General features: G+C 41.6%; 2 protein-coding genes across 2 annotated transcripts; one reads left to right on the top strand and one right to left on the bottom strand.

Moving 5' to 3' along the window:
• The first annotated feature begins 1,327 nt into the window (after positions 1-1,327).
• LOC105699412 (leucine-rich repeat-containing protein 24) lies at positions 1,328-4,596 on the top strand. The gene is made up of 2 exons (XM_012424366.1): positions 1,328-1,465; positions 2,383-4,596. The coding sequence occupies exon 2, from the start codon at positions 2,524-2,526 to the stop codon at positions 4,477-4,479; it is 1,956 nt and encodes a 651-aa protein (XP_012279789.1). The 5' UTR covers positions 1,328-1,465; positions 2,383-2,523; the 3' UTR covers positions 4,480-4,596.
• A 1,870-nt stretch (positions 4,597-6,466) lies between these two features.
• Positions 6,467-11,287, bottom strand: LOC105699561 (CAPA peptides). The gene is made up of 4 exons (XM_012424679.1): positions 11,216-11,287; positions 9,051-9,311; positions 8,263-8,520; positions 6,467-6,731 (listed from the first exon to the last, which is right to left on the bottom strand). Exons 1-4 carry the CDS (start codon positions 11,271-11,273, stop codon positions 6,712-6,714), a joined length of 597 nt encoding a protein of 198 aa, XP_012280102.1. The 5' UTR covers positions 11,274-11,287; the 3' UTR covers positions 6,467-6,711.
• Positions 11,288-17,242: the final 5,955 nt, after the last annotated feature.

The raw sequence follows: 17,242 nt of genomic DNA, 5'->3' as shown, positions 1-17,242 counted from the left end.
CGTCAAAGGTAGATTTAATGACAACGGGAAATAATCTCCAGATAGGATTTTGATCTTCCAACCATCCCCTGTTGCCGGGCTAAATCCTGTAGACTCTTCTTCGTTCAACGAACTTCAGAAATGCCACGCTTGCACAAATGCCTCCGTGATCGATGCGGTTGGACAGGATGGAGTGCTGGGCGAGGTACAGGGGTGCATGCCCTTAAGTGCCTCTTGTAAGGCATAGCATTGCAGGTTTCGTTAACGCTAGCTACATCGCTGGTCGCCACTGTCCTCATAATCCTGCATTAGTGATGCATCTGTCTATGAAAATACACGTACTTAATCCTGCATAAAGTTGGGAGAGGATCCCAAAGTGTAGGTAGACCCGGGAGAGCCCGTAGCGAGCCGCTCCACTTGTACAACGTAATTGGCATTAATAAAATCGTTACCGTTAACAAAATTATTAATACTAACGATGTTGGACTTTAATTTTAAACGGCTAACTATGCTGCTAATTACGAGTTAACGGCCGGTGATCACTGAATTTTTATATGTGTATAGTACTAGCACTTTGTAAGATACTTATATCCTATAGTACGGGAGCGTTACGGATATTTTATTTAAAATATTAGCTTGTTTCAGATGTTAGACTTTAATTTTAAACGGCTAACTGTGCTGCTAATTACGAGTTAACGGCCGGTGATCACTGCGAATTTTTTATATGTGTATAGTACTAACACTTTATAAGATACTTATATCCTATAGGACGGTAGCGTTACGGATATTTTATTTAAAATATTAGCTTGTTTCAGATGTTAGACTTTAATTTTAAACAGCTAACTATGCTGCTAATTACGAGTTAACAGCCGGTGATCACTGCGAATTTTTTATGTGTATAGTACTGGCACTTTGTAAGATACGTCCTTTAGGATACTTGTATCCTAAAGGACGGTAGCGTTACGGATATTTTATTTAAAACATTAGCTTGTTTCAGATGCACAGCCTCAAAGTTTTCGATTGCGCCTATATATATATTTTTTTTTTGGCGCGAAACTCTGCCGAGTTTCTTAATGATAGAACTGTACCGTTGCGCAGTATTTTATTTTAAATATTGACTTGTTTAAGATGCGGAGCCTCAAAGTTTTCGATCGCGCCTCTATATATATATTTAGCGGCAAACTCTATCGAGATTCTTAATGATAGGACTGTAGCGTAGCGGAGTATTTTTATTTTAATATTGGCTTGTTTCAGATGCGGAGCCTCGAAGTTTTCGATGACACGCCAATAGGGAGAATGTAAGCTGTTCGTGGTTGCGTCTAAGACTGCCATTGGTTACCATGAACTATTCAGACTCTCACGGCCTAAGGTCTCGGAAAAAGTCCTGGAGGATCTGGAGGAGAAGATAAAGTCTACCTTGGAGAAATGGAAGGACGTCGTGACGCTGCCCTCGAGGGAATGCTTCTCTTCGCCGAGGACCAATCCAGTAAAATATTTTTCACGACGTTCTCAAAATGTCGAAGGTCCTATAAATATATGCCTAACGTTTACGTGCTCGGTTTGATGTGTCAAGGAAATGAGCTCTTAAAGAAGAACGTAGACCCACGTAATTAGAACACCGAAATCGTCTTATGAAATATACCTAATAGCGTCATTGGACGGTCATAAATATGCAGCCACGTCTTTTATCGCCGGAATCGAGACATCTGTATTACTGCCATTACTATTGACGTTTATATCTTATTAATGTACACGTAAATAAGGTACTGCCTGCCGGTATGAGATCTAGTATTTGATAGAACAAGAGAAAGGAAAAGACAAATATTTAAAGAGGAACTAAGATTGTTTTATCCTCTCTCTTGTTAAAAAAGAATCCGAGAAACAATTCGAATGATTTACACAGCAAGCTTTTCTTCTTACGAGAAAAATGCCGTCTGGCTCTGGTTTTCATTTCAATCGATATTCGAAGTAAATACGTTTCTTGGCCCATCAAATAATATTTGAAAACCTCGGGGCATGCATAGTCCTGCATTACGATTAGGCTGCTCTGTCTGAAATAAATGGAGGCTCGCTCGAGCGAATAACCAAAAGCTGCAATGGAACGTAAGCTGCGTCAAAACACAGATGGCTTAAATTACATACACCGGGTTAAAGTATGGTTGCGACGTGGTCTCGTCGATTTAGTCATATTTCCACAGTGTCCGAGCCGCGGTGGTGTGTCGCTGCATCCTATATTTGGATATTACTTCGCTCGCGAAATTGGACGTGACATAGCCGCGAATCGTGTTATTGCCCAGAGCCCAGTTCAGTTCTTACGCGATTCTAGTCGAATATAAGCCAGAGAAAAATACAGACAGGTAGGAAAATAGAAAATTTCGACCCTGACGTTCCACCTTTTTGCAGGCTGGAGTTCCGAGTCCGAGAATCGAAGGCATAGGGAAGGAACCAGTGACGAGAAAATGAACGTTTGAATATCTAGGTGTGTTCCACGTTGGACTGTCGATAAAACCACGGCTAGGAGGACGGAGACGACAGGGCGGTGTTATGTTAGTAACACGCAGTCACCCTCTTCGAGGGCGCATCCTACTCGCCCTCTTCATCTTAATCGGAAGCTTCGCTTTGCCGTCCCGAGCGGCCGCTTTCCCGGATTGGACGGACTGCCCCGCGGTGTGTCGATGCAAATGGACGTCGGGGAAGAAATCGGCCCTCTGTCCGGATGCCGGGTTGACGTCTCTTCCGGCCTCCCTCGACCCGAACATGCAGATCCTCGACCTGTCAGGTAACAAGATTCCGGCCCTGCAGGCGGAGATCTTCAAACGAGCCGGGCTGCTGAACCTCCAAAGAGTCTTCCTGAGGAACGCCGGGATCCACGAGATCCACGTGGACGCGTTCAAGGAGATGCGCATCTTGGTGGAGGTCGACATGTCGGACAATCACGTAACCAGCCTCAATCCGGAGACGTTCTTCGGCAACGAGAGACTGAGGATACTGATACTGAGCGGCAACCCCCTAGGCGTGGTGCAGCGTCACCAGTTCCCGGTTCTCCAGCACCTGAGGAACCTCGAGCTGCAGCGGTGTTCCCTGACCAGGATACACGCCCAGGCGTTCGCCAGATTGCTGGGCCTGGAGTCGCTCAGGCTGGATGGGAATCAGTTGGAGTATCTGGACGCCGCGGTCATCTCCAGCCTGTCGCACCTGAAGACCCTGACCCTGGACGGGAACCGGTGGAGCTGCGACTGTCGCCTGAGGAGCTTCAGAACGTGGTTGATTCCCAGCGTCCCGAGCAAGCTCTACTCGGTCTCGCAGATGTGCGCGTCGCCGCCACGGCTGGAGGGTCGCCGTTGGGAGGACGTCAAGCCCTCGGAGTTCGCCTGCGAGCCCAAGGTGTCGGTCCTGGCGAGCAGCCTCCAGGAGGAGACCAACGGCGTCTTCGGCCTGGCCTGCATGACCACGGGGGACCCGGAACCGGAGATCTCGTGGCAGCTGAACGGCGGACCGGTTAACCTGACCCGACCGGATCAACCCTACGGAGCCTTCGCCACTTCCGGGGAGGTCTACGGGGATATCTACGGCGTTACCCAGGTGACCGAACGGTGGAACAACCTGACGGTCTACAACGCCAGCGACAACGACGCGGGGGAGTACACCTGCTTCGCCCGGAACGTCGCCGGCCAGGCCGCGGACAGCGTCAACATCGTGATTCCGCGCGTCTTCACCGCGCCGACCCTCTCGCAGGCGGATAACTGGCTGCTCTGGGTGAGCCTGGCTGGCGGCGGCGCCGCGGCGCTTTGCGCCTCCGTCTCCGCGGCCCTCCTGGCCATGTGTCTCTGCGGAGGATCCCGGCGCAAGCGCAGGCGTGAAAAGGTCAAGCTGCAGGGCAGCACCAGCTTTGGCGACCAGGAGAAGAAGCTGCTGGACCTCTCAGTGACCACGACTATGGGTGCCAGCGGGACGACCGGCACCAGCGGCCACGGGAGCCTCGTCGAGGCCTGCAGCCCCGGCGACCTGGAGCTGGCCGAAAGGGGCTCCATCTGCGACCCCATGGCCGCGGCCAACGTCACCGTCGAGAGGCACAGACTGGACGGGGGCATCAACGCCATCCGCGCCCTGCCCTGCACGGTCTTCCCGCCTCCGCCGCCCGAGTTCACCAGCGGCGTCCTGCCCGCCGGTATCTTCGGCAACATCTTCATCTCCGTCTCCATGCCGCAGGACTCCGAGCGCTGCTACCCGGACCTCCTCGACATCCCCGTCCACGCCAACATGGCGGACAAGCCTGCGACCGTGGCCTCGGTCCCGGCGTCCTCGGTCATCTCGGGGTTCGCCACCCTCCCGAGACGCCCGACGCGCCCCGCCGACCTGGGCTCGCTCTACGACAACATGGGCCCCAGGGTCACGGCCACCGGGAGCTCGACCTTCTCCCTGACCGACGCGGAGCTCCGCTTCTCGCCGCCCCCGCCCCCGAGGGTCATCCAGCCGCCCCTGGAGTTCGTCTCCCTCTAATGCCGCTACCCCGTCTGTCCGTCTGTCTGCCGCTTGACTGCCCGGCTGCCTGCTTGCCCGAGAGAGAATGCGAGAGTGCCTGCGTCCGCGGTCCCCCCTTAGACGCTGCGACGAGATGACCCACTCGTAGTTCCGTAGTAACTCGGTACTGGAGCGGAGGACGGCCACTGACTGTGCCAAAACCGCGACGATGGCTGATCGGCACCCGAAATCGCTCCTCGCGGAGCGGAGGAACGACGCATGGACGGAATCTTTAGGGTTTACATAGTGGACCTGTATATACGTGTCGACGTCGTTATCATTTTTAAAAACCTAGAATAATGGTAAGCACTCGACGGCCGGAAAACGGAGTTTGGTCGACTCGGTCAAGTGCAGGACGGAAGCTGGGATCTGATTTCGAGTCGATCTCGGCGGGATACGGAAGAAATGGTTTCAACCTCTTCGGCGAAATCCAATTTACCTGTCTCGGCGGAACCTGGTTGTGTCGGGAAATGTCATTAATTCGAGTACAAATTACTTTCACCTGACCGCATCCTACAGGTAGCGCGGAGCTTTATTTGATATCATGCCGGCACTTGGGTCAAGGAGTAATATCTAAACCTATTTGTTCTACCCTCTGCTAACCGACTCTGACGAAAGTCGGCTCGATTGAGAGAGATGAATCTTATCGAAGGATACGTTCCGCGGATTACTTCGTAAACTTCGTGGATGCCACGGTATGTTCGGTTGAAAACGTTGAAACTCTTTCATTTCGTCCAGCTTGGCGATTCGATTGGTTGTCTTTGTTTTGGATACTAGAACGTCAATGACTGTTTCTGCCTGTAAGACTTGTAAGAACTTCTCAGAGCGCTCCATGCCATCATTTTAGCTAATCCGGTGGCGACCTAAGTAACATCTTATATCTGTCTGTGCGAAACTGACAAAGACTCGACTGGAATATACACGTGCTTGTGATTAGTTCCCTTTTATCGTGCGAGGAATCATCGAGACGCGAGCAAAGTATTACCCTGTTTTAATAAAGAAAAGAAACAAGTGAGAAATGGCGCCAATGATACTTTGTAGCTCACGCGAATAAGGAATTGGACCATTGCAATGAGAGGACCGTACTCGGATACGTTCACGATCGGATAAAATTTTGCTCAAATTCGTGAACTTCTGACATCCTTGCTCTTGAGTGACTCTCGTATTAGCTTAGATCCGTAATCAATGATCGATGCGGTCAGCAAGCTGCGATCAGCTGGGCCCGTTTTGTCGTCGACGAATCCGTCGGAACTTTTGGGGAAATACTTTGTCCATGTGTATTCGCGTTCGAGGAGCTGTGCCAAATCGGAGTACGTGATGGCTTTACCTGACTAGCAGAGAAGGCACTCGATCGAGACTCGAGAGACGAGGAAAAACTAATTGTCTACCTTTGTACCGCAATTATTTCAGATTCGAACGTCCACCAGCGACGAATTCCCCTTATTTTCTAATAAATTACACGTATCGATTTTGACAACGACAGCAGCCGCGATCAAGACGGCAAATCGTTCAAGTCGACGGTCTTAGAGCCAACAAGTCGCTAATCGTCGTCTCCTGTCAAATCGAATTGACAAACTGACCTAAATGTTACAATAATCATCCCGCATCCAGTTATTACAGAGACCGGTGGAAGGAGCCCTCTGTACATAACTCTCGTGATTTCTTCGACTATCGTACTAACTCGGATAAGGGACAGTAGACACTAAGACACGATCTTTCATTCGTTCCACCTGTATCTCTAGTTTGTTAAATCTACGAGTGTACATATTTGTTATTGTACGTACGCGCCGTGTAAGGACGGCGCACCTTACGTGAGAGGGATGTCATACATACATCAGTATTTATTATGAACGCTTTGTCAATTAATAAAACGATTGAATTTTACGGTGTTCTCTCGGGAGCAGGGGTAGGCGGGGAAAGTACACTGCACGTAGACTTTAATCACGTGTATTGCGAGCATCGAGTAGTTACAAAGTATAGGAACAAGGTAGGTACAGGTGGCCCGGTAAAAGTTCGACGCGCGACTGCTGATCGTGACTCTTCGGTAACCGCTACAGAGAATATCCCCTCGAAGTAGGATTGCTAATCTATGACACAGATGTCCAAGTAAACGCTCTTCGTCGTAAACTTCGTTACGGCTTCTCTACGTGAGACTCGTTTTATCCTCCTTGTTTTCTCGGCCCAGCCGGGACGGGATCCACTTCCAATTGGCTAACGCGGTTGCTCGAACTCTGATCGACAAAAAGAACATACTGTCCTGTAATGCTTTATCATTTAGAAATTACGTATTCACTGAAAAAATCATAGATTTTAACCCTCGAAATCAGGTGGAAATCGGCTAGAAATCACCGAAACACTGTCACGATATTAAGGCCGAACGTTACTATTGGGTTGTTCGGAAAGTAATTTCGTTGTTTCCCAACAGAGGACTTACTTTTTTTTTTTTCGGCCAAATTCATACTTAAGCCGCATAAACATTATATATTTTGACAGCTGATCTAACAAGGCTTGCTTGTGAAAAAGTTTGATTGATTCTACGCAGTAGTTTTTGGGTGGTACCCTTTCAAATATGGAAAGTGAAAAGCGGCATTTTCGGCATATTTTACTTTTTTATTATCGAAAAGGTAAAACTGCTGTTCTAGCAAGAAAAAAATTATTCGATGTGTATGGAGAAGATATATTGACGGAACGCCAGGGTTAAAACTGGTTTGCAAAATTTCGATCCGGCAATTTTGATATTGAAGATGCCCCACGTTCTGGAAGGCCACTTAAAGCTGATGAAAACACGATAAAGGCATTAATTGATGCAAACCGGCGAATAACAACTCGTGAAATCGCTGAGAGATTAAATTTATCGAATTCGATCGTTCGTGATCATTTGAAACGCCTAGGTTTAATCTCAAAGCTCGACATATGGATTTCTCGTGTTCTTACGGAAAGAAATTTGTGTCATCGCATTGACGTCTGTGATTTGCTTCTCAAACGTCAAGAATATGATCCATTTTTGAAGCGCATCATCCCTGGGGACGAGAAACGGGTTGTCTACAACAATGTTACACGCAAGAGGTCATGGAGTAAAAAAGATGAACCGGCTCAAAGAACTTCGAAAGCCGAAATTCATCAAAAAAAGGTGATGGTATCTGTTTGGTGGGATTTCAAAGGAATCGTTTTTTTTTTTGAGATTCTACCGAACAACACAACGATCAATTCCGAAGTGTACTGTCACCAGCTGGACAAATTGAATGATTCACTTAAACAGAAGAGACCAGCATTAATCAATTGAAAAGGTGTAGCGTTTCACCAAGATAATACGAGACCTCACACAAGTTTCTTAACTCGCCAAAAGCTTCTACAGCTTGGATGGGATATACTGTCACCCCCACCATATTCTCCAGATCTGGCACCTTCTGATTATTACTTGTTCCGGTCTCTACACAATTTTTTAGACGGTAAAACCTTTACTTCAAATGAGGAGGTCAAAAATCACCTGGATCAGTATTTTGACAGCAAAAACCAAACATTTTATGAGCGTGGAATCATGCTACTGCCACAAAGATGGCAAAAGGTATTGGACCGGAATGGACAATATATCATTCGATAAAATATTTATTCGCTATAAAAAAATCGTCTTTCATTTTCATAAAAAAAAAAAACGAAATTACTTACCGAACAACCCAATAGTTACCGAATTGCATTGTCTATCATATGAAATCAAAGGGAATAGTTCCTCGAGAAATGATTGACATTTTTAAGTAAATATACCTCGCTCCGAAACGAACGCTACCCAGGGCACCCCAAGGGGATGTTCTTCGGTGTCTCTTCGGTGACGTTGGCCGGGCCAAAACTTTCCACGAGACTGACCGTCGATGACTGTTGATGAAATGCCGTTTCTTGATCTTCCTACACGAGGTATAGGTATCAGACCTTGCCGTCGTGACTCGTCCCATGCTTCGAACAAAGTTTCGGCATTTTGCAGCCGCCGTTTCCCTGGCTCACCGCCACCTCTTATTGCGATTGGCCCTGCAATCGCGACACGATTATAAATCAAATTGTATACATCCAATTTCTATTGGCACCAAATCAAATCGAATACATCTTGATGTTTTAATTATATTAAGCCAAATCATATACATCTAAATCCGCGATGAATAAATTTCATAAGTAATGCGCTTATTCACATAATTATACGCTGGTCGCCAAAATAATCGCATCACCTAAGAATAAAAACCATGTAAATCGAAGACGGATATTTATCGTTTACGATAATATAAAAAGATAGTGATTCAATGTCGATTTAAAACATACTTGTAATTACAGAGATGTGGTCATAGTCCCTTTCGTTATGTTAAAAAACATATACGATTATCCGGTATACACAACTTTGATTTTTAGGTGTTGCAATTCTTTTGGTGAACATTAGCACGAGGACACTGAATTTGAAAATACGTATGAACGTATGTTTGCATCATGGAAAGCTTGTTCTACAGTTCTTTCGTGTGCGTGTCTATGCAGCAATTATGTTATGTCGGTGGAGAGAAATATAAATTTACCTGGATAGTCCAAATTTAAAATGACGTCAGGATCGAAGTCACGGTCGATGTCGAAGTTCGCGTCAATATCGGAATCGGAATCGTGATTATTAGTTATCTCGGCATTTGCAGGACCAGATCCGGAGCGACCTACACGTGGATTACCCAAGGCTGCAATACGATCCATTCTTGTGTAACTTGACATCTTTGGTGCCCGTCCTGTCCTAGGATACGCCACCAATCCTGCTCTTCGTATTTCCGCAAGTTTAATTGTCCCGCCACCTGAAAAAAAATTATTATATTTTTGATGTCGCAAAAATGCCGCATTAATTTCGGTGATGTAAATGCCTGAACATCCCCGTGGCGTTATTGATACCGACTTGACACTTCCCGAATTAAATATTATTTTATCACTTTTATTATCCTGATTTTATTTCACCCTGAATTTCTGAGAAACAAAATTTCAGAATGGGAAATTGATTTAAATGCGACGAAAGATGTCCTAAACTGAAGCGTTTTTGTAAAAATGATAAACAGCGTTCGGGATGATCCCTAGTAGCATAGAATGATTTCTGAATATTTCTTTATAATCTTTGATAAATATCTCAAGCAACAGATTTTTTCAAATTTCTTGTAGATTTCATTCGAAGATATTTGAAATATTTCTTGAAAATCTCAATGACATATTTAGTTTCAATAATTTATAAACATATAAAGAAATATTCTTTAAGTTATTAACATAATAAAAATACATTTTTTACTTCAAGACTATTATCGGGCACTTGATTTAGTATCAAAAAACACGAGAAATTTTTGTAATATTTTCGTTCCGCTATTTCATTATGGGAGCAAAACGTGTAATTTTGATTTTAAATATTTTTAATACGTTTATGATGTATTCGGCAGATAATAATTAAAAATACTTGTATTCAAATGAAACGAAATGTTTTGCATAACTGGTAGGAAAATATTATGAAAACCTACGGGGCTAATATTATATAAATATTATAGAGATAATATTCTAAAGTAAACGTTTTGCAAATATTTCAAATGTCTGCTAAATATTTACAAAATGTACGATATTCGTTAAATATATAGAAAATATAGGACAAATATTTTGTGCTACTAGGGATTTAACAACGCAACGTGAAACTTATTGAAATTCACGTTATTCTACAGGCTTTTACGATTACCTAAATGATCATCTTACTTAAAGTGCCGATGAAAAGTTTAAATTAAATTCGCATCTTCCTATTTATGCGTATCTTATTCCCCTCTATTCTTAAGGGCCGGTTACATTAATATTCCTGCTAAAATCCTTAACCAAGGATTACTTAACGCGTGATTGCCCAGGGTCGGTAGTTACCTAACAACGAATTTTAATCTTCGGTTAGCCTAATTTTTGCGTGCAACACGATTTTCACTAATGCGAGATTGCCATCGTGAGAGATAGTAATCATAGTTTGAATAGTAGCTTAAAGATCAACTAATCATAATTAATCTCGAATTAGTGAAAAATCGTATTGCACCGAAAAAGTTTGATACTAATCACGGCTGGTGCAATCGGCCCTAACTTATCAGAAACGTGTATTATAAAAAACGTAATCCAAAACCGGTGTCCACTACGTCTTTAAGATTTGCAAATGTTACGCGAACTTTGAGAAAGAAACGGGTATCTGATTTTAAGTAAATGTTCCTGAGGTTAAATGAAATTAATAAAATTAGTGAAAAATCGTGTTACACCGACAAAGTTTGATACTAATCACGGCTTGTGCAATCGGCCCTAACTTATCAGAAACGTGTATTATAAAAAACGTAATCCAAAACCGGTGTCCACTACGTCTTTAAGATTTGTTTTGCAAATGTTACGCGAACTTTGAAAAGAAAACGGGTATCTGATTTTGAGTAAATGTTCCTGAGGTTAAATTAAATTAATCGAATTAGTGAAAAATCGTGTTACACCGACAAAGTTTGATACTAATCTCGGCTTGTGCAATCGGCCAAACTTATCAGAAACATGTATTATAAAAAACGTAATCCAAAACCGGTGTCCACTACGTCTTTAAGATTTGCAAATGTTACGCGAACTTCGAGAAAGAAACGGGTATCTGATTTTGAGTAAATGTTCCTGAGGTTAAATTAATTCCTGGACTCCAGAGAAATTGGCCAGTCGAGAGGTTACTTACTGTTGAGCGAAGTCGCGAGGATGAAAAATGCCGCCAAAACGAACAACGGGTCCGTCATTTCCGAGACGCGAGCGACAAGAGGACGAAGAGGGCGACTCTCGGAGGGTGACTTCCGGTCCAGGAAGAGGAGAGCCTTCGCAGATCGGTGGACCGGAGGCGCACTGGATGGAAACCCGTACCCGAGGCACAGTTTTATACCTCCCGCCGATGGGCGTGTTGTTCAACCCCTAATCAGAGGGTGGCATTCCGCCCACTCTCCCTCCGGCAGTTGCCATTCATCGGCCAGTTAATGGCCGGCGTCTTGGCGTCGGGTTTGACGACTAATTAAAAAATTCTATCGATAAAATCCGGAATCCTTCCCGCTTACGCGCGGAGATTACATTTTTCGCCGAGATGCTGTCAAGACATCCCGTCTTTCCGGAGATTTCTTTTCATTTCGCGAGGACACTCTTCCCTCCTCCTGGTGCATCTCGCACAGTGGGTTGAGAAGACCATAGTGAAACAAGAAAAGTTTCAATCCATAATATGTTTCAAAGCATAACCTTTAGGAAAGAAATGCATACTATTAAACCGACTATGTAGTTAAATACTATTTATTTTTGTCACGATCGTCGAATCTTTTTATACAAGCGGAGAAGTTTCACTTTTGATATTATCTAACGAGTGGTTTCATACACATTTGTCTGTAAATTTATTAACGTAAGGTGTGTTATAAATGTAGTAGATAAACTGATAACATATGTTATAAATATATATGCTATTGAGTTGAACAGTACATGATTTTAAATGTTTGAATTTCACGATTTTTTTTTTAACTACGTGACTATCTAGGGCGTTCTAATAAAAATAGTAGGCATTTTTAAATATTTATTAAGGTGATGTGAAACACGTCGAGGAACTTGATCGACGTCGATAAAGAAAATTTTTCTAAATGCCTACGTTGCCGACGTTCGTTTTTATATTGACAGCTGTGTTGAATTATATTGGGTATTGTACCAAATGGCATACTCCACCTGTCGTTTTCGTACAATAATTATAAAGAAATCGAAGTAAAACTCCAAAAATCCTCTGGATTCATGCTTCCCTAATTGACTGCAGAGGGACTCCCTGCGCTCTCTGTGATTTCCAGGTCAATTAAATTTTCCCTCCGAGACCTCGTATTACCATCGTTTTAGCATAGAAGCGCATACAACACTTTTTTTTGCCTTTATCCCGTTAAAATGCGAGTTTATCGATTACCAGAGTGTTCTAAATTGTCGTAAAATTGTCCTGACCACGATTCTCATATCAGAAAATTGTCCTGACCACGATTCTCATATCAGAGCTATCGATAATTGTATACCGATCGAAATATGAGAGCTCGACGCCATTTTGGTTCTGGTCTGGACTGAGTTAAAAAATTTGTTTGAAAAATCCAAATTTTCAATGTGTCAGGACAATTCTTAGATGATCATGAGTCACGTATCAAAGTTTCGGATAGTTTGGTCTAATACCCTTAAAAAAAAGTGTTGTATTCGAATCGACTGATTTGAAGGGGATTTCACTTCACCTTAAATCCGCAAAAATCCGAATCTTTTCCGGCGCCTCATGCTTCACCGTCCTCCACTCTCTTCTCCAGAGTCGCCCCTCAATTTCTTCGGGTTTTATCATGTCGAGGTGAACTGAGACGTTTGCGATATATCAGTTTCAATTTCCGTTTCAGGAGATTTCTGGAGAACCTAGTATGACCTGCCGATAGACCGGATATTCCTCCCGATGATGCGCATCAACACTTCTCGGGTACATTATTTATGGACCAATGATGATGCGTGATGCGACCGGTATGTAACAGATTATTCCGATTATCGGTGCTCGTGACATATCCCGTGCGAACGCGCCTTTCGCGTGCTAATCCTGTCGATACACTTGGCGATTCCGATCAGCGAATCTTCGGTATCGATCGGGTGCAGGGAAATCACCCACCTCAGGTTTCAGAAAGGAAAATTGACACTTCATGTGACATTTTGGCGGTTCACCGCGTCGTAGATAACATACATTTTCGTTCATGTAACTTTAAATACGGAATTGATCCTTTTGCCTAATAAGGACAATTTATTGGTGACACCCTGTAGGCATATATCATCTTAGATTATTTAATCTCATATCTTATACATCATCTTATATAAAGCAGGAAAAATAAATGTAGAACTAAGTAGTACTACTTAAAAGTGAACTAACAAGGAATAATTCCCAAGTGTCCGCCCCCGATCTTATTGATTTTCATATATGTTGAAGAACATACAAATCTAATTGATACGTGTTTTTTTATATCTGCAATGATCCACATTTAAGGGGAGAAACAACCCCCCAAAGTTTGGCGAAAATTCGATTTTTATAACAATTTTCGTAGAAGCAATGGAGGGATTTCGACGAAACTTGGTATAAACGTATTCTGTATAAGGATGGTGAAAACACAATATTGTTCAGCAATGTTACACCCCCCCAAGGAGGTGAACTACTCTTCAGGCGACATTTTTTTCTAATATCTATTAAACAAGCACTGCTACTTAAGTTCTACTTACGCCATATGATTGCTCACAAAAAATGAAGAAATACGTGTTTTTTGCTTTTTGTCAATAAACATTTATACATCGGTTGTAAACAATGAATGTAGGTGGTATACGGGTATATTTCGACTAGCTATATTGCATTATATCGTGACCAATTCATTGTACATAAATCTTGTGAACGTGCTTATTCCTCAAAATATCGTTGGTTTTCGTAGTAATACATAATTATTGTAAATTTTTTCAAACACTATGTACAAAACTAAAACGCTAAATCGTTCTATACATGAAGAAGATGCATTAATAATTACTACTGTTTATATTACGTTGAGACGTTAACATAAATTTTGTATTTTCCTGTTTGTTGGTCTTTTCAATTTTGAAATTTGCCGCCAAATTCGCGGGCTACCCTTCTTGCCTTCGCTTGGGATCGAGGGTAGAAAGGGTAGAGAAAGTGTACACTCGGGGTAGATGCCCTCGCAAACCGAACAGCGGCACTGCATCACTTCCGTTAAAACGAACGCCAAAGTGTACACTTTTCGTAAAAGTGTAGAAAGTGTAGGTAAAACGAACAAACCTATTGAGTCAGCGTTCGGCCACACAGCAGGAAGGATGGAGCTCTTGCTCAGGTAGTCACTCATTAACTTACCTAGCCCAGTACCCTTGTATAACAAAAAAAGAAGGATTATTATATGGTGCTGGAATCGCTGATTGATCCGTAAGCACGCCAAATTATTGATAATTTTCTCGAATTTCTAGTTTTCGGACATTTTTTTTTCAAACGCGTTTTTCTCGAATCGACACATTTTTTTTTGCGGGAATTCTAGCTCAAAAAGTTATGAACCGATCGTTATGAAAATTGAAAATGTGTTTCTGCATGAAATTACGAAGAACGTGAACCGACATTTGGGATGATATCATAATTTCAAAGGTGTCTTTTTATTGCAAAATAAAAGAAAAAAATTGTGAAAATCGAGACATTTCTTTCAAACACCTGTCAACACTTCAATTTTTACCATTTTTACTCGCAATGAGGTTCATATTCTTAGAAAACATGTTAATAATGTAAAAAAACAATCATTTTGCTTTGAGATAACAATTGCGAACCCTACATTTCCCGCGAACAACAAACTCGAATGACGACCTTCGGTGGACAACAGCCCATAATTTCGACATTTTCATCAAAACTAACTTGAAAAAATTTGTAAATGTATTTCAAAATGTCAGTAATGTAAAAAAACAACCATTTTGCTTTGAGATAACAATTGCGAACCCCACATTTCCCGCGAACCACAAACTCGAATGACGACCTTCGGTGGACAACAGCCCATAATTTCGATATTTTCATCAAAACTGACTTGAATAAATTTGTAAATGTAATTCAAAATATCAGTAAAATAATGTCAAAGTTAGATCAAATTTCAATTAATTTTTCACCCTCTAAAAAATTTATAAAAAACGGCTGAAAAATTGCCTCCTAATGTGGTTTCCCCCCTTAAATAACTACAAAATCAAGACTATAAAATGTAAATTTGTTGGATATGATTCAATCTTTCGGTCAGAGTTTTTAATTCATATTTAACAGAAAACATGAAGTTAATAATAAGAAAGCTACAGAGAAGTCACAATTGCACCTATTCTCTCTGTCAGGATAGATTTCTCAAGGAAGAAGACATTCCAATAATAAAACTCGTTGATTAGTTAAACATTATATTGGAACCTGTAGAGTTATAAGTGCAATAATACGTCGATATTGCAAATCCAAATTAAACTGAGATTAAATACATTTAGTAAATACGTTTCTACGCGAAGCAGTCGAATGCAAACTAAATGTATAGCTTCAGCATCTGCACATTGCTGGGCTGAGCAATATTTGCTTGGACTAATTACGTCACTATGTGACACGATTTACGATTAATCTTTATCGACGTGAACCACCGTGAGATGATCCCTCTCATTCAATATCTTAGCCTGTCAAATGGAATCCGAAACGATAACGTAATCGGCTAGATACGTCACTTGATCGTTTCTCGTTAACGCATTTACATACAAACGTGAACTCTTTCGTTCTTGCAAATTGTTAACAATGATTAGATTGACCGTTACGTGAATTGGCTCATCCAGAAGAGTTTCATTTAGGTGCGAACACGAGCTACGAACCGTTCATTTAAATAGAAAAGACGTAAACGCGCCGTCGATAGGGCTATATCTAACGTTTAGGGCAATCTTTGCTCCGTATTCCGCTTAATTAATCACGTGGCCGTGAAATTTCATAGGGTAAACTACGAATCAACTGGTAGAACAGCTGGAAGATCTACAATGATTCCTCCGCGTACTCAGCTACGTCCAGTTGAGAAAACAAAGATTCCAACTAGTTCACCTGGATTATATTGTTAAACATGCCCTTACTATTTTTTTGAAAGAAGAAGATCTGGTTGAAAGTATTAGATATTTCTAGTAAAATATTATTTAGTTACGTTGATACTTCTCCTTGTAACTCCAAAGAAAGATATTAAATTGAAGAATAAAAATTTCCTTTTAGAAATTCATCTAGTGATTTGGGAATCTGATTAAGTTAATTATGTATGCAACCAGACTAGTAATCAGAATTTTATAGTCATGTTAATCAGAGTTTCTCATTGATGATAACTAGAAATCATGTAATCAGACGCATCTAGTAACATTAATGGAAACTTTTTTGAGGGAAGGGTTTTCAAAAATATCTACAAAGTCTAAGACTCACTAGACTAACTCCCTGAAAAGCTAAATAACTTCGACGAGTATTTTATGCTATTTACAATAATAGCCCAGTGAACACTGTCATATAACTGTTGGGTAAATGTTACGTTTTCGAAACTAGCATGTTATGTAGAATAAAAGTAACATGGACGTTAGATGTTAGTTATTATTTCCCACTCAGTAAGGTAACATGTTATGTAACATGTTATATTAATGTTATAACTTCAGTTACCTTAAAATAATGTTAATTTTTCATACATTTAATAAAAAAAATCACGCAATTTTATCCAAAATTATATAATTTTTTCATTTTTAATTATTTTTTGGTACTTGACAATAGATATTAAATGACAGATCAGACTTCAATGAAATTATGTAATGATGAACTGTCTGATTTTACTTAAAGACAATTAGGATTTCATTCGACTAGCAAACAATGATAATGTATATGCGCGTATGAATTAAAGTCACATTTTTTCATACGAGTAGTAAACAAAATACGACATATATTAATCTTATGACATTTGACGATGAATTATGACAATGACGATGACGATGATGTAATAAAATAAATGACAGTTAGCACCCATGTAGTTCCGTTTTGTTACAAATATGTGCTGCATATACACAGTAATATCAGGACAGTAACATAATGTAAGATGAGAGTAACAAAGTTATGCTACATTTATATAGATATGATAGTAACAAATGTTATGTAACCTGTTAGCTCCATGTTACATAA

Source organism: Orussus abietinus, unplaced genomic scaffold (genome assembly GCF_000612105.2).
Source record: "Orussus abietinus isolate OABI.00-Male unplaced genomic scaffold, Oabi_2.0 scaffold104, whole genome shotgun sequence".
Classification (NCBI taxonomy): Eukaryota; Metazoa; Arthropoda; class Insecta; order Hymenoptera; family Orussidae; genus Orussus; species Orussus abietinus.
This window is presented reverse-complemented; position numbering and strand designations above follow the sequence as displayed.